General features: G+C 48.3%; 3 protein-coding genes across 3 annotated transcripts; 2 read left to right on the top strand and 1 right to left on the bottom strand.

Annotated features, from left to right (window-relative positions):
- Positions 1 to 179: 179 nt before the first annotated feature.
- LOC512617 (myeloid-associated differentiation marker-like) lies at positions 180 to 1,273 on the top strand. Its single transcript, XM_015475096.3, has one exon. It carries the CDS (start codon positions 344 to 346, stop codon positions 1,271 to 1,273), a length of 930 nt encoding a protein of 309 aa, XP_015330582.1. The 5' UTR covers positions 180 to 343.
- A 10,520-nt stretch (positions 1,274 to 11,793) lies between these two features.
- LOC100299845 (large ribosomal subunit protein uL18-like) lies at positions 11,794 to 12,737 on the bottom strand. Its single transcript, XM_024982307.2, is given in 1 exon segment — positions 11,794 to 12,737. A coding segment is annotated over 1 exon segment (894 nt). The 5' UTR covers positions 12,694 to 12,737; the 3' UTR covers positions 11,794 to 11,799.
- Positions 12,738 to 18,520: 5,783 nt separating this feature from the next.
- On the top strand, positions 18,521 to 19,526 carry LOC100298937 (myeloid-associated differentiation marker-like). The gene has a single exon (XM_024982249.2). It carries the CDS (start codon positions 18,521 to 18,523, stop codon positions 19,463 to 19,465), a length of 945 nt encoding a protein of 314 aa, XP_024838017.1. The 3' UTR covers positions 19,466 to 19,526.
- The last annotated feature ends 2,041 nt before the right edge of the window (positions 19,527 to 21,567 follow it).

The following is a 21,567-nucleotide window of genomic DNA, read 5'->3' as shown; positions in this document are numbered from 1 at the left end:
GACTATCTGTCTCTGTGTCTCCATAGATAATGGCACATATAGAGACCCAGAATGTTCGTGGTTTGAGGCTAGACCACACCCAGCTGTGAGGCTTTGGATAAGACAAGTCTCCTGACAAGGCCAAGGGTGATGGGTGGGGGGAACCATTCTGGAGCAGCTGTGCTGTTACCTGATTGTCTGAGGCCATTGGTTCCATCTCCACAGATGCTGAGCCTCAGCCGTCACAGAGCCCGGAGCTGTTTGTCGGCGTCTGATCCTCTGGATCTGGATCTTTCTTTGGTGCGTCCTCAGTGAAGACCACTGCCAGACCAGTGACTGTGACTTGCCAGACATTCATAACACCATGCTCACCAGGGCGACACTGCCATACCAGCGCTACGTGAACAGAGTGTTCTGGTTCCTCCGAGTGCCGCAGCTCTTGTCCACCTGCGTGGCATTCTCCTTGGTGGCTGACATGGGCATTTTGAGAGGGGACATAGGTAACTGGTTCATGTCCTTCTGGTGCATCTGTTTCATTGTGACCCTATTCATAGTCATAATTGAGTTAAACGATCTCCAGCCTTGCTTTCCTTTCTACTGGTACAACTTTCCCGTCACCTTCGCCTGCTACGCCGCCCTCATCTGCCTCTCAGCCTCCATCATCTGCTCCGTCACCTACGTCCAGTTCCTGCCTTATGGCCCTGAGTGGGACCGGGCCGTCACTGCCACTGCATTCTCCTGCATCACGTCAGTGCTTTATGCCATAGAAATGGCGGGCATGTGGAACTTCTACAAGCTCAAGGAGATCCCCTGCTACCTGCACACCGTGCCCAGCCTGCTGAACGTGCCGGAGACCTTCGTTGCTGGTGTCATCTTTGCCTTCCTCAGCAACACCTCCCTATACCTGCACCAGCCGGCCCTGGTGTGGTGCGTGGCTGTGTACACGATCTGCTTCATCTCAGAAGCAGTAACCATCCTGTTGAATCTGGGCAAATGGGAGGACAGGCTGCCCATCCCCTTCCCCATTTGCCAACTTGTGCTCACCGTGTTCTCTGTCCTCCTCTACAACAGTGCTCTTGTCCTCTGGCCGCTCTACCAGTTCTATGAGGAGTTGGGCGGGCTGCCCCAGCGGTCCAGCGATGGGAGCTGCGTTGATGGCCTCATGTGCGCCTGGGACCAGCGCCTGGCTGTGGCCGTCCTGACAGCCATCAACTTGCTGGTTTACGTGGCTGAGCTGGGGTACTGGGCCCACTGGGTCTCTATCGAGACTGAGGACCAGCCTGGAGACTCCTGATCCTCTGCTCACAGGAGGTATCCTCACTGAGCTCTGACGTCCTCTGATGCCCTCTCCCTGGCTCCCTCTCTCCCTCCTCACATCCTTCCCCATGCATCTCACTCTCTTTTCTGTTCTTTTTCTCCTTCTGCGATGTCTCCTTCCTGTCTTGTGTGGTTGCCCACATTCTCTTTTGCTTCTCTCATTTTTTCTACATTTTCTGCTTTTTGGCCCTTTTCTGGTTTTCTTGCCTCCTGTGTCCTGACCACCTCTCCCCAATTTCCTTCTTCTGATCCATCAGGACCTGAGACTCCTTCCTTCTCTGTCCACCGCCCCTCCCGCCTCCTAAGGTGCGGACTCCACAGCACACAGCCCTCTGTGCAGCTGTTCACACCCTGGGCCTCCAGAGGGGCCTCATTGCCAAAGCGTGTCTGTCCCGCTGGGGGTAATAGTTGGTGTGTTTATGGGGGGTGTATGAGTGTTGGGGGTAGGTAGGTCCTCATTTCTGTTAGTGGAGGGGGCTGTACAATGCACTTCCCCTTTAAGTTAAATAAAATCTCTAGAGGTCAATAATGTCAGTGGGCAGGAAATTTGAAGCAGAGACCTTAGATTGAGACCCAACCTGTTGCACAACCCCACCAGAGATTGACTGGAGAATTTTCCCAGGCTTACTAATTATCTGCTGCCTAGAGGGTGTCTTAACAGAAGTGTCTTAACCAGTTCAGCTCCTCTCTGGGCAAACTAAAAAGGATCTAGGAAAAAACCACAAGGTCTTGCAGACACCTGTCTGCAGTGTTGGTGAGGGACGGTGATGCAGCCCTCCTGCCTCCATGATCAAAGCAGTAGGTCCTGTCTCTGCAGGGAGAAGAGCATGGTCCTGCCAGCCTTAAAGGGGATGTGAGCTTGCTATTCTTTTTTCCTATTCTTTTCTTTTTTCTGATCAAGACAGCAAAAATTAGTAGGTGACCCTATTTGTAAAGGGGAAAGTTTCTTTTCAAATTTTCTTCAGTGGGCAGTTTGAGGGGGTAGCATTTGACAGCATTGACAATGCTGATGTCATTGTCATAGAACTGCATGGCTTGAGTATGTGGTGCACACACATATGCTGAAGCATAATGTGGTCTATGTAAATACATATAGTTTAGAAAAACTCCACAGAGCTTTTCGTGTCCATCATTGTCTCTGCTCAATCACATTGTCTCTTTCTCAATCACAGAGAAAGACTTGTACCCCCTCCCACATTTATAGTCTCTTTTTCAATTTCAATATAAAGATGAAGGAAAACAAAGAAAAACTTCCACAAAATCCAAATATTCCAATTGCCCCAAATTTGCCTAGGGCTCAGAAGGATCCTATCCAATTTTCACCCTCACCCAAACCTGGGTTTCGTGGAGCCCCTTCCACTGATGCCCCACCTACACCTGGACGAGACCCTGGGTCACAGGTGGCCCAGCCTGGGACACAAAAGGTTAGGCCCACCCCAGTGCCGGCTTCCTGTGCCTGAACCCTTAAAGGGGCCAGGAAAGCACCTGGATGCCTCTCTTTAAGGGTGTGTGCCTGTGTGCAGGCTCAGTGGGTGTTTGTGTGTCTCTGTGTGTACCTGTATATGTGCCCATGGGTTCCACTGCACTGAGGCCAGTAGCAGTTTGTTTACAGGAACTGGTGACTGGGAAGGCACCGAAAGGCCTCTTCCTCTCTTCCTCTCAAATGCAAAGCCTCAGAGCCCAGCATCCTGGTGTCACCAGGCCCAGAAGGACCCGGCAAGCAGAGCTGTGGGAGAGGGGCGGGGAAGGACCCCCGCTGCTGCCCCTCAGTCCTGTGCTGGGAGGAAGCCTGGGATCTTCACCCACAGGCAGGTGCGGTGGAGGGGGAGGGCTCCCAGGAGGCAGTTTCCATGGCCGGTAAAACTTAAGAAGCAATGAAAAAGACTTGCTATTTTAAGACAAGACAAGAAAAATTTAAACATAAATATTTTCTCTGCCCATTTGAACCTTCTCCCTCCCCTCTGGTGTGCATTGTGTATTTGCATTGTGTATAAAACCTACCTTCACAAGGGCAGAAATACCTGCTCCACCATAAAGATCAATATTTCTGTTCTGGGCCCAGCCACGTAACTCCTTAGAAAATACTACTGCTTACAAATGACCTTATTAATGTCACTACTTTATTACTTCTATTCTTCCTGTTTGACAAGATTCTTGTTTCTTGCTTTCACCATGTGTTATTGAGCCCCTGAAAAAACTAATGATTAACTGACTTGAAACGATTGACCTGATGTATAATTCTAAGATCACTGATTGTAATAGTGTGAGTCTGGATATGGGAAGAAGCAACAGGAGGGAATCATTTCCTGGAGCTGACAGACTAGTAAGACAGTTGGTCCAGAGGATTTTGGCTACTGTTACCAAGACTAGACGAGTAATTGCTTGCTGAGTAGCCTATCAATGAAATCTTTACCTGACCAGGGAATGAGCATTCCTAGCATCCTGGGGCAAATTGGTCAAAAACACCTCCTAAACTTTAGCTGAAATAAGACAGAAACAAATGGAGAATATTGAGTAGTAAAAAATGTTGCCCACCACTGGGTTCTACAAGAATCAAGTCATTAACCACTGCAGTCACTGACCTATCCTGAAAGTAATCTACCCTGAAATGAATTCAGGGTGGAAATCAGGAAGAAGCACTTTATGTTGTAGCAAAACTGGCAGAACCGGTCCTCAGATAGATATTTTTAGGAGAAATTTTTATGAACCCAGTTTCTTGCATCTTCCCATACTTAGAAAAGCACTAAATCCTTAACTCTGCTATCTGACCCTTTTAAAGAACAATTACTTGGCTAAGATATATGCTTGGTTGCATGTACTCTTCTCCAAATCACACACATATTGTCTCCAACCCTTAACTCTTCAGCACAGTTCTCACAGCTTTCTGAAAGACTGTCTCCCTGGTTATAATTTTTTGTTGACTTGAGTAAAACTTTTCACTTCTTTTTGAGTTGACAACTGATAATTTTTTTTTTTTTTACTGATATGAGCATGTATGCATTTATCTCTTGCAAGTTCAGTGCAAGAACTCTCATTTTCTTATATTTTCATGAATCAGACGAAACACAAACTCCCTCCCAGAGAGGGAGGTGATGAGGTTGGAGAGGTAGAAAATGGTCTCAGCTTGCAAAGCTTTGGAGGTGACATTTTAAAAGTTTGTGTTTCATCTTAAGGCAACAAAGAGAACCCACCAGAGTTATTTCAGTTTGCATTCAGCACAAGCAGACATTGAGGAAAAGAATGGAAATAGACAAAGCAGCTAGAAGCTAATGGCAGGAGTGCAGGTGAGGGGATGGATGGATCTCAGGTTCATCTTTGTTCAAGGCTGCCTTTCACCAGGACCCCTCTGTCCCTGGCCCCTCACATCATTGTCTATGACCTTCACACCAGCCTTAGGAGAGTTATATAATCTCCAGTCTACAGACGAGGAACTAGAACCTCAACAGGGCTAGAGCTCAGGACCTCCCAGCCCTGGAGTCACTGAGCAGGGCCTGGTCTCCAGTCTCTGCCCACCAGGTCCTGTCCTTCCTGTGGCTGCACCTCAGGCCAGGTTCCTGGGGCTTCCAAACAGCAGGGGAGCCCCAGCCATGGTCTCTGTCATCCAGCCTTTCTTTCACTTAGAGGACAGATGCTAGTCACATAGAGATAATTCTTATTACAAAGCCACCCTTCCTTTCTGTAGATTCCAGTGAGTCCCGGTGCAGTGGGACTGAACCACTAGGCTTGCCAGCTCCCCCTTTAGCCTGAGCTCTTTAGACAGAGGATCCTGGGTGAGGGAGGTCCGTCAAGTGGAACAACTCCAGCCTCCACTGAGGACCCCATGGATGAGAAGCTGGGACTGACTGGCAGGGTGGTCTCTGCACCCCTGTCCTTCTAGTGAAAGTGAATCACTCAGTCGTGTCTGACTCTTTGTGACCCCGTGGACTATACAGTCCATGGAATTCTCTTTGACCAAAATACTGGAGTAGGTATAGCTTTTCCCTTCTCCAGGGGATCTTACCAACCCAGGGATCGAACCCAGGTCTCCCACATTGCAGGCAGATTCTTTACCAGCTGAGCCACAAGGGAAGCCCAAGAATACTACAGTGGGTAGCTTATCCCTTTTCCAGCAGATCTTCCCAACCCAGGAATCAAACTGGGGTCTCCTGCATTGCAGGCAGATTCTTTATCAATTGAGCTATCAGGGAAGCCCCCTGTCTCTCTATCCCAGCCCTAAACCCTGGGGATAGGTGGACATGAAGAGGTGAAGACACTCAATCTTGACCGAGGGACCAGCTCAGGGCCCTAAACAAGATCCTGATAAGCGTCCCTGGAGCTCCAGGACCTGGGAACAGAGGGCGGCGGTTCTTCACAGACACGAGCAGCTGGGCTGAAAGGCACCTGCCAAGGGTAACTGACCCTGCACTGAGCCAGAAGCAGGAGGCAGGGTTAGAAATTTGAAAGCTCTTCCTCTGGGAATCCTGGTTCCACTCCTTCCAAGAAAGCCTAAAACCCTAGAAGAAACCCCGGCTGAGAGGCAGGAATCCTGGGGTCACCTTCCACACCAGGCTGCAACACTGCCCCAAGCCTCTCCCAACCTCAGCTCGTTGGCTGAGAGAGGGCATCTAGAGGTCCCTGGAGTTGCCCCCTGGAGCCACCCTCTAACCAAGTTGGAGACCCAGCCCCTCATGCCTCCTGCCAGAGTGTCCCTCAGGCTGGTTCTCCCTGCAAGTCAGCCTGGGGGAGAGATGGTCCAAGGCCTCCACCTGGTGGCCACTCCACAGCCAGACACAGAGCCACCTCCAGCAGAGACCTCTGAGAAGTCAAGCTGCACCTCCCCGCCCTCTCACACTGGTTCCCAGGTGTCATAGCTGGGATGTAAAGCACTGGCTCTGGAAACCTGTCTGAATAAAAAGCACTGGCATTGCTGTCAGATGGACCTGGATTTGAATCCCTTGGTTCTTGACCTTACCTGGGGCCCCTCATCCCTGCAGTGGGCTATTTGGGACATGTCCTGTGGAGCTGTGCCCCCTCTCTGCATGAACAGGCAGCTCAGGGAGATGGCAGGGGCGAGGCTGGACCAGTGACGGGAATCCCTCTGGAGATGCCCAGTTCTTAGACCAGTTGCTAATCCGTGGCTGCACTTCATGGTTGCCTGATGTGGACAGTGCTTCTCAAAGCGTGGTCCTCGGACCAGCAGAACATCAAAAGGAAATTATTTGGAATACAGATTCCTGGGTTCCACCCCAGACCTGCTGAGTCAGAAGTTTTGGGATGGGGCCCAGCAGCCCTCCAGGTGATGCTGATCCTGGTCCAGTGTGAGAACACGGTGCTCAGGTACCAAGGTGCTGAGAAAGCTCCACAGGGCATTCCAGGGTGTTAGGCACTGGAAACATCTGAAGGTCAACAGGGCCACCCTACCCCCACCCATCTGCCTCACTCCCCACCCCCAGGGATTCTGGTTCCTTGGAGCTGAAGCAGGACCCAGACACAGATCTAAATAGCAACATGCAGCTGATCCTAATGTGAGTCGCTGCTCTGGTATGGACACTTCCTTACGTACACTGTGCATGCTCTTCCTTTAGAGGACAGGCCCTGCAGCACAGGACAGGTGCGCTCTGCTAGGTCACTGGACTGTGCAGAGAATAATCACCAGATATTGACGTTTAGTGGTAGCTTGAGCTATGACATGCATGGTGCTGGATGACTTGTATGTAATATCTCAGAAGAGCCCAGCGAATTGTTAGAATTTCCTGCTTTACAGTTCTAAAAACTGAAGCACAGAGAGGTTAAGTCCTTAGTCACACAGCTACTAAATGACAGAATCAGAATTCCAACCTAGTTCTCTCAGACTCCAGAGTTCACCACTTCTGCTTCCTTTTTGTACAACAAGAGCAGGAATGAGGTGCTGAAGGTCACCATGCAGGGCACCCATCACTCCTGCTGTACTTTTGCCTGGAAGCTCCCTAGTGCTGCAGCATCAACTTCAAGATGTGATGAATGGACCTCGGAGCTGGGTATCACCTCAGGAAATAATGCCTCCTGCCTGGGCATAGATGTAGTTGGGAAAGGAAGGTGAGGTTTCATCCTGGACTCACAGGATTCAGGGTGTTAAGGAATTTGACACTTGCCCCATCCCAGCTCAAGTGTTCCTTGCCCTCTCAGTGCTGGGTGGTGTCCACCAACACCCAGATCAGAGAGGAGAAGGAGAAAGGGAAGAATCTTAAAGAGTAGAGAAAATATAGATCTATTTTACTGTTAAAAATGCATTTTCAAAAAGCAAGAGAGTTGCAGTCCTGAAGAGATGAAGGCCTCTGGTCCTTGGGGAGGGCTGATACCACCAGGCGTGCAGCCCTCACTGCTCTTGATTCTCCTGGAGATGTGGTGAAGCTCCATGGCTGCCCTGGCGTCCTCCACTGAGCTGTGTCCCACCCCACTGTCCTGCAGACACAGGACAGAGAGGAGACAGGGGGCTGAATCCAGGTGCCATGGGATCCGGGCCTTCCCAGCTCACACCCTGATGTCCAGGGCTGAAGTGGGTCAGGTGAGTTTCCCAGGCCCCTGACACCCTGGACTCGGCAGGTGTCTGGAGCAGACCTGGCTTCACCCATGAGCCCAGGGCCCAGGCAGGGCCAGGCACGGAATCCAGGTCCTGAGGCCACGTGTGCCCTCCAGGGGCTCCCATCCACTGGGTGGGACTGGGGTGCTTCAGACTTGGCCTCAGACCCAGAGAGGCTGGAGCAGTTCTCACAGGAGCCCAGGGCGCGGGGAATGTGGACACAGATGTTTCTACAGTGCTGCTTGCTCAGCACATTGAGAATAGAGCTCTTCAGTGAACCCAGGAGCTGACACTCTGTCCTGGGTCCCTGGTGCCACAAGCCCTATAGAAGGGCCCAAACTCAGGCCCATCCCCTGCCTCCTGCTCCCCAGACAAGCTGCCCCCACTTCTCAGACTGGGGCTCCAGTTGTCCTCTCCCCAGCCGGCCCCCTGCTCCTCCACTAAGACACAATCTTCACCCTCCACTCAGACCTGATGTCCTGTCTGCCCCCATCCTCCGTCCCTGCTCAGGACGCCTGCCTTCTCCTCTGTGAACACAACTTCCAGATGTGCTGATGGTCAGGTCATGGGTCACCCTCCCTTCCACCTTCTCAAGGACAGGCCAGGCCTTGTTCACCCAGGTCCTCAGCCTGTGGTCCAGAGTGGCCCAGAGCAGGTGCTTCATAAAACATCCACTGAGCTAGAATGCAGAGTTCCAAAGAATAGCAAGGAGAGATACAAAAGCCTTCTTCAGCAATCAATGCAAAGAAATACGGAAAACAATAGAATGGGAAAGACTAGAGATCTCTTCAAGAAAATTAGAGATACCAAGGGAACATTTCATGCAAAGATGGGCTCGATAAAGGACAGAGATGGTAGGAACCTAACAGAAGCAGAAGATTTTAAGAAGAGGTGGCAAGAATACACAGAAGAACTGTACAAAAAAGATCTTCACGACCAAGATAATCACAATGGTGTGATCACTCACCTAGAGCCAGATATCCTGGAATGTGAAGTCAAATGGGCCTTAGGAAGCATCACTACGAACAAAGCTAGTGGAGGTGATGGAATTCCAGTTGAGCTATTTCTTTTTTATTTATTTTTATTTATTATTATTATTTTTTATTCAATTTTAATTAAAAAAAAATTATACATGTGTTCCCCATCCTGAACCCTCCTCCCTCCTCCCTCCCCATACCATCCCTCTGGGTCGTCCCAGTGCACCAGCCCCAAGCATCCAGCATCGTGCATTGAACCTGGACTGGCATCTCATTTCATGCATGATATTTCACATGTTTCAATGCCATTCTCCCAAATCTTCCCACCCTCTCCCTCTCCCACAGAGTCCATAAGCCTGTTCTATACATCAGTGTCTCTTTTGCTGTCTCGTATACAGGGTTATCGTTACCATCTTTCTAAATTCCATATATATGCGTTAGTATACTGTATTGGTGTTTTTCCTTCTGGCTTACTTCACTCTGTATAATAGGCTCCAGTTTCATCCACCTCATTAGAACTGATTCAAATGTATTCTTTTTAATGGCTGAGTAATACTCCATTGTGTATATGTACCACCGCTTTCTTATCCATTCATCTGCTGATGGACATCTAGGTTGTTTCCATGTCCTGGCTATTATAAACAGTGCTGCGATGAACATTGGGGTACACGTGTCTCTTTCCCTTCTGGTTTCCTCAGTGTGTATGCCCAGCAGTGGGATTGCTGGATCATAAGACAGTTCTATTTCCAGTTTTTTAAGGAATCTCCACACTGTTCTCCATAGTGGCTGTACTAGTTTGCATTCCCACCAACAGTGTAAGAGGGTTCCCTTTTCTCCACACCCTCTCCAGCATTTATTATTTGTAGACTTTTGGATCGCAGCCATTCTGACTGGTGTGAAATGGTATCTCATAGTGGTTTTGATTTGCATTTCTCTGATAATGAGTGATGTTGAGCATCTTTTCATGTGTTTGTTAGCCATCTGTATGTCTTCTTTGGAGAAATGTCTATTTAGATCTTTGGCCCATTTTTTGATTGGGTCATTTATTTTTCTAGAGTTGAGCTGTAGGAGTTGCTTGTATATTTTTGAGATTAGTTGTTTGTCGGTTGCTTCATTTGTTATTATTTTCTCCCATTCTGAAGGCTGTCTTTTCACCTTGCTAATAGTTTCCTTTGATGTACAGAAGCTTTTAAGTTTAATTAGGTCCCATTTGTTTATTTTTGCTTTTACTTCCAATATTCTGGGAGGTGGGTCATAGAGGATCCTGCTGTGATGTATGTCAGAGAGTGTTTTGCCTATGTTCTCCTCTAGGAGTTTTATAGTTTCTGGTCTTACATTGAGATCTTTAATCCATTTTGAGTTTATTTTTGTATATGGTGTTAGAAAGTGTTCTAGTTTCATTCTTTTACAAGTGGTTGACCAGATTTCCCAGCACCACTTGTTAAAGAGATTGTCTTTAATCCATTGTATATTCTTGCCTCCTTTGTCAAAGATAAGGTGTCCATATGTGCGTGGATTTATCTCTGGGCTTTCTATTTTGTTCCATTGATCTATATTTCTGTCTTTGTGCCAGTACCATACTGTCTTGATAACTGTGGCTTTGTAATAGAGCCTGAAGTCAGGTAGGTTGATTCCTCCAGTTCCATTTTTCTTTCTCAAGATCGCTTTGGCTATTCGAGGTTTTTTGTATTTCCATACAAATTGTGAAATTATTTGTTCTAGCTCTGTGAAGAATACTATTGGTAGCTTGATAGGGATTGCATTGAATCTATAAATTACTTTGGGTAGTATACTCATTTTCACTATATTGATTCTTCCAATCCATGAACATAGTATATTTCTCCATCTATTAGTGTCCTCTTTGATTTCTTTCACCAGTGTTTTATAGTTTTCTGTATATAGGTCTTTAGTTTCTTTAGGTAGATATATTCCTAAGTATTTTATTCTTTTCGTTGCAATGGTGAATGGAATTGTTTCCTTAATTTCTCTTTCTGTTTTCTCATTATTAGTGTATAGGAATGCAAGGGATTTCTGTGTGTTGATTTTATATCCTGCAACTTTACTATAATCATTGATTAGTTCTAGTAATTTTCTGGTGGAGTCTTTAGGGTTTTCTATGTAGAGGATCATGTCATCTGCAAATAGTGAGAGTTTTACTTCTTCTTTTCCAATTTGGATTCCTTTTATTTCTTTTTCTGCTCTGATTGCTGTGGCCAAAACTTCCAAAACGATGTTGAATAGTAATGGTGAAAGTGGGCACCCTTGTCTTGTTCCTGACTTTAGAGGAAATGCTTTCAAGTTTTCACCATTGAGGATAATGTTTGCTGTGGGTTTGTCATATATAGCTTTTATTATGTTAAGGTATGTTCCTTCTATTCCTGCTTTCTGGAGAGTTTTTATCATAAATGGGTGTTGAATTTTGTCAAAGGCTTTCTCTGCATCTATTGAGATAATCATATGGTTTTTGTTTTTCAATTTGTTAATGTGGTGTATTACATTGATTGATTTGCGGATATTGAAGAATCCTTGCATCCCTGGGATAAAGCCCACTTGGTCATGGTGTATGATCTTTTTAATGTGTTGTTAGATTCTGATTGCTAGAATTTTGTTTAGGATTTTTGCATCTATGTTCATCAGTGATATTGGCCTGTAGTTTTCTTTTTTTGTGGGATTTTTGTCAGGTTTTGGTATTAGGGTGATGGTGGCCTCATAGAATGAGTTTGGAAGTTTACCTTCCTCTGCAATTTTCTGGAAGAGTTTGAGCAGGATAGGTGTTAGCTCTTCTCTAAATTTTTGGTAGAATTCAGCTGTGAAGCCGTCTGGACCTGGGCTTTTGTTTGCTGGAAGATTTTTGATTACAGTTTCAATTTCCGTGCTTGTGATGGGTCTGTTAAGGTTTTCTATTTCTTCCTGGTCGAGTTTTGGAAAGTTGTACTTTTCTAAGAATTTGTCCATTTCTTCTATCTTGATAGAAAATTGTAGTTTGGTTTAATTCTCAGCAGCTCGTTCCTGAGCTCTAAGGAAGCTTGCCTTCTTCTGAGCTACCCGATCTTTCTTCTGGGCAAGTGACATTTTGGGACGGTTCCACCTCTTCTTTTTAACTTCTTTCTTAGGCTTCTTCTCATACACTGGATTCTCTCGTATTGCAGCATGAGCTTTCTTATACATCTCCTCCATCATGTCTGGAGTTACGTTGTTCTTTATGTACTGAGAGAATTGTTTCTTGTAAGCATCTTCATCTTCCTCAATCAGGTAGCGCATGTAATCTGCAACGTTTTGCCCCATGATGTGCTTTCGGTGTACCTCAGCACTGAATTCTTTGCTTTCTGAATCATAACCAGGGAACCGTTTGGTACTGTGAGGGATAGACAAGCCTCCATCGACAGCTCCCTTTAGGGCCCCAAAAACTTTATTCCCGGTAGTAATTCTGGCAAGTCCTGCATCCAGGTAACAGGTGAAGGCACCAGGTTGACCATCGATGCTTTCCACATTGTATTCATCTCCAGTCACCTCGACTTGCCCTTCATAAATTTTGTCCATACCAAACCTATTAAGAAGCCTGCGGGCCAGCAGCAGGCCAGTACAATATGCCGCAGCATAATTTGTCAGGCCAACCTTCACACCATATTTTGGGAGTTCGTGAGCATAAGCTGCACAAACTATCATATCTCCTTCTATACGGGCATAAGCAATCTGACAAATGATATCTCTGTTCGTTACACGAACAATCATTCTGTATTTAGGTGTGTTGTACTTATTTTTATCTTGGATTACCAATCGTTTCCGAGCATAGTAGTCAGTTTTGCCCTCTCACCTTCTTCTGAATTTCACTTGGTATCTCTTGAAGTAGGCCTTGTTCTTGACAACTTTAACAAACCCCATCCTGCGGATCAGAACCCAGACTCCGCGGCTTGCCACAGAGCTGCAGAACCAGCACAGCTCCGGGGGGGAAAAAGCCAGTTGAGCTATTTCAAATCCTGAAAGATGATGCTGTGAAAGTACTGCACTCAATATGCCAGCAAATTTGGAAAACTCAGCAGTGGCCACAGGACTGGAAAAGGTCAGTTTTCATTCCAATCCCAAAGAAAAACAATGCCAAAGAATGCTCATACTACCACACAATTGCACCCATCTCACACACTAGTAAAGTAATGATCAAAATTCTCCAAGCCAGGCTTCAGCAATATGTCAACCATGAACTTCCAGATGTTCCAGCTGGTTTTAGAAAAGGCAGAGGAACCAGAGATCAAATTGCCAACATCTGCTGGATCATGGAAAAAGCCAGAGAGTTCCAGAAAAACATCTATTTCTGCTTTATTGACTATGCCAAAGCCTTTGACTGTGTGGATCACAACAAACTGTGGAAAATTCTGAAAGAGATGGGAATACAAGACCACCTGACCTGCCTCTTGAGAAATCTATATGCAGGTCAGGAAGCAACAGTTAGAACTGAATGTGAAACAACAGACTGGTTCCAAATAGGAAAAGGAGTACGTCAAGGCTGTATATTATCACCCTGCTTATTTAACTTACATGCAGAGTACATCATGAGAAATGCTGGGCTGGAAGAAGCACAAGCTGGATTCAAAATTGCCAGGAGAAATATCAATAACCTCAGGTATGCAGATGACACCACCCTTATGGCAGGAAGTGAAGAAGAACTAAAGAGCCTCTTGATGAAAGTGAAAGAGGAAAGTGAAAAGGTTGGCTTAAAGCTCAACATTCAGAAAACAAAGATCATGGCATCTGGTCCCATCACTTCATGGGAAATAGATGGGGAAACAGTGGAAACAGTGGCTGATTTTATTTTTCTGGGCTCCAAAATCACTGCAGATGATGATTGCAGCAATGAAATTAAAAGACGCTTATTCCTTGGAAGCAAAGTTATGACCAACCTAGACAGCATATTGAAAAGCAGAGACATTACTTTGCCAACAAGGTCTGTCTAGTCAAGGCTATGGTTTTTCCAGTGGTCATGTATGGATGTGAGTGTTGGACTATAAAGAAAGCTGAGCGCTGAAGAATTGATGCTTTTGAACTGTGGTGTTGGAGAAGACTCTTGAGAGTCCCTTGGACTGCAAGGAGGTTCAACCAGTCCATCCTACAGGAAATCAGTCCTGAATATTCATTGGAAGGACTGATGCTGAAGCTGAAACTCCAATATTTTGGCCACCTGATGCGAAGAGCTGACTTATTTGAAAAGACCCTGATGCTGGGAAAGATTGAGGGCAGGAGAAGGGGACGACAGAGGATGAGATGGTTGGATGGCATCACTGACTCAATGGACTTAGGTTTCAGTGGACTCCGGGAGTTGGTGATGGACAGGGAGGTCTGGTGTGCTGTGGTTCACGGGGTTGCAAAGAGTCGGACACGACTGAATGACTGAACTGAACTGAGCTGGAAGGGCCCACATTTGGTCACAGTTCCTAATGTCCAGTCTGTCTCCCTGGGCTCTTGTACCCTAGTGAGCTCCCAGCCCCCAGCACATGCTAGCCCCTCCCAGGGCTTTGAGGGAGCCTGCTCAGTCTGTGGGTTTGGGTTCAGTGTTCCTCACTTTTTTAATCCCTCTTGTTAGACATCTGCCACCCTCCTATCCTGGTTGCGGAGCAGGGGTGGGTGGGGAGGGGGAAGGATTCCCAGAGGAGTCTATGTAAAGGAATGGTACCAACATGGGCTTCCCACTGAGTCCCAAATGCTTAATGTGGTGCCCAAGGCTTGGATTGGCCTGTCCCTGCCAGACTCTGCTCTCATTGCTCAGACCGCCTGCCCCCTGTCTTCTGCCCCTTACCACAGTAAGTGCCCCTCCCGTAGCACAGCCCTGGTTCAGGAGCCCCTCATTTCCTCAGGGTGCACCCACCAAATTCCAGTCCACTCTCTGAAAAGGGTTTAATCCAAATATTGGAAAATACAAAGCAATGCACATTTGCAAAGTTTTCAACAGTCACCTTCTAAAGGGTCATACAATGGGGTTCCCCAGTGTCTGAGACTCACAGCGGGGGGTCTGGTGATCTAGAGAAGGGGGGTCAGTCCAAATGCCCACGGGAGCCAGGTGGGAAGGAAATAAGTAAAGGGGATGGAGAGGACTAGGGCCCTGGAAAGGATGAACTGCAGCTGTCAGGGGTGGTGGAAAAGATGCCCTGTGCATGACACGAGCTCATGCATATAAAACAGGAAAAAAGATACAGATACTCCCTACAAACACATGTGCATGGAGGTACACACATGTCTAAATATGATTCAGAGCATATGAAATGTATTGAAGGCTGTACATGAGGTTGAGGACACGGATGGAGGGCTGGATGCTCCTGTGAGCAGGCAGGAAGCCTGGCCATGCCCAAGAGGGGAAACTGGGACGTGCGAGATGATCATAGTCTGGCTTTATGTCAGTTATACACTAGAATAAGAGAAATATGGAAAACTACACAAAAATATGACTGGAAAACAATATAGAGGATATAGCAGATGCTCAGCTCCAGCCACCTCCCCCAAGGGAACACAGCCCCGTGACATCGGATCTCCTGAGGCTTTTAAAGGAGCAGGAAATTTGGATTTTTGTGTGAAATTAAAACAATGGGCAGCTACCAAACACTTAGGGAAGAAATAATACCTTTTCTACATCTCTTCCAGAAAACACTGTGAGGGAAAACTAAACGCATTAAGAGACCGCCTCCAGTACAAACTCCTTTATGGCCCCTGATCAGGAGCGAACCAGTCTTGCATGAGCTTATGTTCAGAGTGGGGCAGGGCCTTTTGGATCCTCTCTGAGGGGGAGGGGGACGGGAACAGGTAGCTGGGATGACTGAGTGTACCATGTGCCAGGCCCTCTAATGAGCCCATCACATACTTTTTATTCATCGACTGACACAGAGTAGGTATTCAGCCCATTGCTCAGATGGCGAAACTGTGGTTCTGTTAAGTAACTTGCCAGGTTCCTCTATGACACACAGCCTCCTTGTAACTCTGGTGTCCATATTCCCTCTTCCTCCTCTGCCCTTTTGGCAACTCCTCCTTCCTTCCTCTGTCCCGGTCATGACCTTTCTGGCTCACCGTCTTCCAGACTTCCCGGCTCACTGTCTTCCAGTCCACACGTCTGGCTGCTGGGCAGGCAGGGCTCAGCCACATCCAGGCTGTGCTCTGACGGGGGCACCATGTCCAGGCTCACAGATGAGAGTGGAGGAGGGGCTGCTGGGAGACTCAGGTAAAGCTGCTGCTTTCCAGGTGGGGGAACTGAGGCCCAGAGAGGGCACAGGCCTGACCCAGGGTCACACAGAAGGAACCTCATCCTCTCCTTCTCCAAGCCCTCCCTCTGTGGCATGAAAAGGATCCAAACTTGTTGTTTACCCTGAAGCAGCATGTGTGCATGTTTGTAGCTCAGTTGTGTCCTACTCTTTGCAACCCCATGGACTGTAGCCTGTCAGGCTCCTCTGTCCATGGAATTCTCCAGGCAAGAATACTTGGGTGGGTTGCCATTTTCTTCTCCAGTAGCATATACAGAGTAAATTCAGAGAGGTTATGGGAACAAAGTGGAAGATAGATAGTGTGACACCCCCAGGGCCCTGCCCCCACCTTGGCAGTGCCCACTGGGAGGCCTGCAGGCTCCAGGGCTCCATTGGCAATTGGGCTCAAGGAGCTTTGTGAGTCCAGGGAGGTTCTCAGGTTTGCTCTGTGTTTCTTTTTCCAGCCTCAGCTTGTCCCAGGGTTTATTATCAGCAAAGGCGACAAGGCCCCTGATGGCAGGAGGCTGGCTGGGGCTCAGGGTGCTGGCTCTTCAGCCCTGGGGACCTCTCAGCAAATAGTCCCTTGGAAACAGGGCAGCAGTCCCTGAGGAGGGGGCGGGCTGGGAGGGGCCTCACTCCCCCAAGACTGGACCCTGGAGGAGCCCCTGTGTGAGCAGGACTGCAGCCCTGGCTGGCGGGACTGTCTTGGGCAGGTGACCTGGGCAATTCCGTGGTCTCCAGGGTCCTGCCACTCTGGCCACGTGTCCCTGTCACAGCCCTGAAACCCCTTCAGGCCCCTGTTCTCCTGTCTCAGTTCCAGTCCAGGCCCCTCCTCCATGGGAAGGTTGGCTCCATGCCTGCATCTCTTCTGGGTCAGAAGACACCTATTGGGCCGCCTCAGGGCCCCTGGGACCCTGGGATCCCCCCAGTCATCTCCACTCTGCCCCCCGCCCCCACCCCAGTCCCAGGAGCATCCTCAGGGCTGGCCCCTCCCAGGGGTCCTGCAGGGGCCTCCTCTTTCAGCTCCTGCCCTTGAAAGGGGGTGATCATCCGTCCATCCCTACCCCCTCCCTGGGTTGCCCTGAAAGACTCCACGTCAGCATCAGACACAGCATCCTTGTTCATTTCCAATCCCTTCTTCCCAGCTTCGAAGCTGCTAACCGGTCTCCCAGGCCAGGAAAGTCCTGCTCAGGTTAAGACTACTCCTAGATCTTTCCAGACTCGCATCTGGATGGGAGCTTTGGAGCTTTGGAGCTTAAGAGCCAAACAGTATGTTAATTTATTCTGTATTAATATACTGTATTAAACAGTATGTTAATTTATTCCAAACAGTATGTTAATTTAATTTTAATGATTCCTCTGTTATGCTCCACCTTGGAGTCATGCTGAGTTGGGGGGTCTCCCTTCCCCAGTGGGAAAGAGTCACATGTGAAGGAAAAATTGAGCAAAAGATTCAAAATGTTCCTACTTCCCATGTCATCTCTTCCCCACAGCCTTGCTGTCACCCCATGGCTCCTCCTTGTTCACTCCTAAAGCCTCCCTCCTCTGGGTGGGGCTGTGTCCCCTCAGATGGCAGCTCCTTCTAGTGATGCTGCAGGGAGGAGAGGCCAGGGCAGGTGTGTCTCCAGGTTGCTGTGGAAGGAGGCCTGAAGGCGGGTCCTGGGTTCCAGAGCTCCCACCCGCAGGCCTTGCTGACATGTGGGATGTAGAGCAAAGGGTTCACACTTACAGCTTTGGTATGTTTATCTGGAGTTTCCACTTTATGGTCATGCCACCTTAGGGAAGGACTTAATACCTCCAGCCTTTATTTTCTCATCTATAAAATGGGGTTAGTGCTACCATTGCAATCCCTTTTTCGAAATCCTTAGTGTCAGATCTGCTCCTGAATTCAGACTTTTTCAGCTCCAGATAGATGACATGGTGCATCTACTCTGTAGGACATAGTATTCAACTATGGTCTGAAAGTATGTTGTAATTAAAGACATTAGTGCTTCTGCAACTCATCTTTTGAACATTCACAATAAGTGAAAAAAAAAAAAGAGAGAGAGATCATAAATTGTCTCATGTCTCTTCATGTCAAATTTTGTTACCAAACAATTTTTTAAAAATTTGTTTTCAATTTTGACAGCTTTGAAGGGTTGGGATTGCAGATAATGACCATCCTACCCTGTGTCTCCATAGATAATGGCATACAGCTATTTAGAGAGACCCAAAATGTTCGTGGTTTGAGGCTAGACCACACCCAGCTGTGAGGCTTGGGATAAGACAAGTCTCCTGACAAGGCCAGGGGTGATGGGTGGGGGGAACCATTCTGGAGCAGCTGTGCTGTTACCCAGTTGTCTGAGCCATTGGTTCCAACTCCACAGATCCTGAGCCTCAGCGGTCACAGGGCCCTGTGTCACTTCCAGGCGTCTGGCTTAACCCACCTTCGGAGCCAGATCTTTCTCTGGTGGATCCTCAGCAAAGACCACTGCTGTACCGGTGACAGTGACATGCCTGGACATCGAAACATCATGCCCACTAGGGCATCATCCCCAGACTATGATGACTTTTGGGCAGGGTTCTGGTACTTCCGCTTGCCAGAGCTCTTCTCCACCTGTGTGGCTTTCTCCCTGGTAGCTGACATGGGCTTTGCGAGAGGGGACATAGGTAACTGGTCCATGTCCATCTGGTGCTTCTGTTTCGCCATGACCCTCATCATAGTCATGGTCGAGTTATGGAGGCTCCCGTCCCACTTTCCTTTCTACTGGTACAACTTCCCTGTCACCTATGCCTGCTACGCTGCCCTCGTCTGCCTCTCGACCTCCATCACCTACTCCATCACCTACGTCCAATTCCTGCTTTATGGTCCTTCCCGGGACCGGGCCATCGCTGCCACTGCGTTCTCCTGCATCGCGTCTGTGGTTTATGCCCTGGATGTGGCCTGGGTATGGGATTGGTATGATCTCAGTGATATCCCCTGCTATGTGCACACTGTGCCAGGCCTGCTGAAGGTGCTGGAGACCTTCGTGGCCGGTGTCATCTTTGCCTTCCTCAGCAACACCTCCCTGTACCTGCACCAGCCGGCCCTGGAGTGGTGTGTGGCCGTGTACTCCATCTGCTTCATCCTGGCAGCTGTGGTCCTCCTGCTGAACCTGGGTGAACGTGAATACAGGCTGCCAGTCCCCTTCTCCATTTACCAGCTTGTGCTCAGCCTGCTCTCCGTCCTCCTCTATATCAGTGCTCTGGTCCTCTGGCCGCTCTACCAGTTCAGCGAGGAGCTCGGCGGGCAGCCCCAGAGGCCCAGTGATGGGGACTGCAGGGACGAGCTCACCTACAACATGTGCGCCTGGGACCAGCGCCTGGCTGTGGCCGTCCTGACAGCCACCAACCTGCTGGTTTACGTGGCCGACCTGGTGTACTGGGCTCATCAGGTTTCTGTAGGGACTGAGGATTAGCCCAGGGACTCCTGATCCTCTGCTCACAAAGGTATCCTCACCAAGCTCTGACATCCTCTGATGTCCTCTTCCTGGCCTCTCTCTCTGTCTCCTCATATCCTTCCCCATTTCTCCCTTCCCAAAGCACTCAGTGCTCAGGTGCCCAGAGGAAGGGTAGGGTGCTAGGAACAGCTGGGATGGGGTCTGAGATGTAAAGGGAGCAGGAGGGAGAGGTGGGGTTGCAGCTGTCCTCGGGGGCACCAAATATCTGGTAATTGCTGCCCCTTTTCTCATCAAGACCGGCTGAATGTTTGCTCCCTAAATATTTTCATAAATCTGCCCCTGCCCCCTCCTGGAGTGTCTTTGCTCAAGGCCCATCATCACATACCTTGACTACAGAATTAGCCTCCATCCATTTTCCTTCTATAGTCAGAGTGTCAGTTTCAGAGTGAGCTTCTGACTGATCAGTCCCTCCTTAGAGAATGGCAGTGAGGCCTCCTCACTTACAGCTAAAATCCAACCTATGTCTCTGGTATTCAGATCCATCCACAGTGGGCCCTGTCTGCTGGTCCGGCAGCACCTCCCTTCCTCCCCATCTCACCTGTCTTGCCCAGACTCAGAAGCTTGTGATGACTTGCCCGCACCAGGATGCTTCACAGAAGGGCAAAGGCTGAGAACTGTCAGTCTGGGAGCAATGAGGCATGGAGCTGGTGGGATCCAGGGAGGCTTCTGGTAGGAGATGACTAAGAGTCAAGCCTTTAAGGAGAAGTTCAGGCTCACAGGAAAGAAGAAAGGATATTTAGAATTAATTGATTTGCTCAAGGATCTCATGAAGTTTCAGCGGCAGAGCTGATGTGACTGCAGCTCGTGTGCAGCAGGGAGGAAGGAGGAGGGAGAAGGGAGAATTGAGCCTGGCCGTCTGGAGGCTGGTCTATTTGCCCACTTGGGTCAGGAATGAGGCTTTAGGGTGGCACAAGGTGAGGAGTTGGAGCTGAGACACTTCCCTAAAGCCAGGACTATGGGGCCTGCAACCTCAGAGCAAGGGTAGGCAAGGAAAGGGCTGCCCTTCAGATAAATATCATATGACATCCCTTATATGTGAAATCTAAAAAGAAATGATACAAATGAACTTACAAAACAGAAAGAGACTCACAGACTTAGAGAATGAATTTATGGTTGCCTGTATACCCTGTTTTATTTAAACTGGATAACCAAGAAGGACATATAGCACATGGAACCCTGCTCAATGTTATGTGGAACCTGGATGGGAGGGGAGTTTGGGGGAGAATGGATACATGTATATGTATGACTGAGTCCCTTTGGTGTGCATCTGAACCTATCACAGCGTTGTTAATCAGCTATACCCCAACGCAAAATAAAAAAGTTTAAAAACAAACAAACAAAAACAAAACCATGCCCTTCAGGAAGATAAAAGGACAAAGTTGATATCTGCCTCCAAAGGAATTTGAGATTTCTCTGAAGTCTCCACAGGGGAAATAGAATTCTCAGGTCTTCACTTCTGGTGTATTTAGACCAAAGTGTACCTGATCCCTGAGATCCAACAGCTCCAACCTGGGAAATTTACGCAAGTGGGGACCAACAAGCGACTGGCCTGAAGGGTCCTGAGCAGAAGCAGGTGCTGTTATTCTGGCTGAAGCTCCCAACCCAGGCGGCAGGACCCTCCCTGGAAAAGGGCTCCTGTACAAGGGCTCACAGTGTGATGACAAAGTACCCGAGGGAAAAATCAACTGTGAGTACCAAGAACTCCAGTGAACACACACCAGTCTGAAAGAGACAGCAAACAGGTACATGTATGATTAAACACATTAGAAAAGACACCATGAAAAAAGTACAGGAAGATGTGAGAGAGAACCTTAATGAGTCGAAGAGTGACCCTCACCCCCCCAAAAAATACCCATGTTTATGGCATTATTTAGAAGTAGGACATAATTATTTAAGGATCTTGAGATGAAAATCATCTAGGATGGAGGGTGGGCTGGCAATCCAGTGACTGGTGGCCTTATAAGGGAAAGGACAGAGAAGTTTGCACACACTGAGAGAAGATGACAACACGAAGGCTGTGGCAGAGATGGAATAAGTGGCCACAAGCTGAGGGGTTTGAA

The sequence above is a fragment of the Bos taurus genome, chromosome 21 (assembly GCF_002263795.3).
Source record: "Bos taurus isolate L1 Dominette 01449 registration number 42190680 breed Hereford chromosome 21, ARS-UCD2.0, whole genome shotgun sequence".
Taxonomy (NCBI): domain Eukaryota; kingdom Metazoa; phylum Chordata; class Mammalia; order Artiodactyla; family Bovidae; genus Bos; species Bos taurus.
The sequence above is the reverse complement of the archived record's forward strand: the minus strand, read 5'-3'. Positions and strand labels throughout refer to the sequence as shown.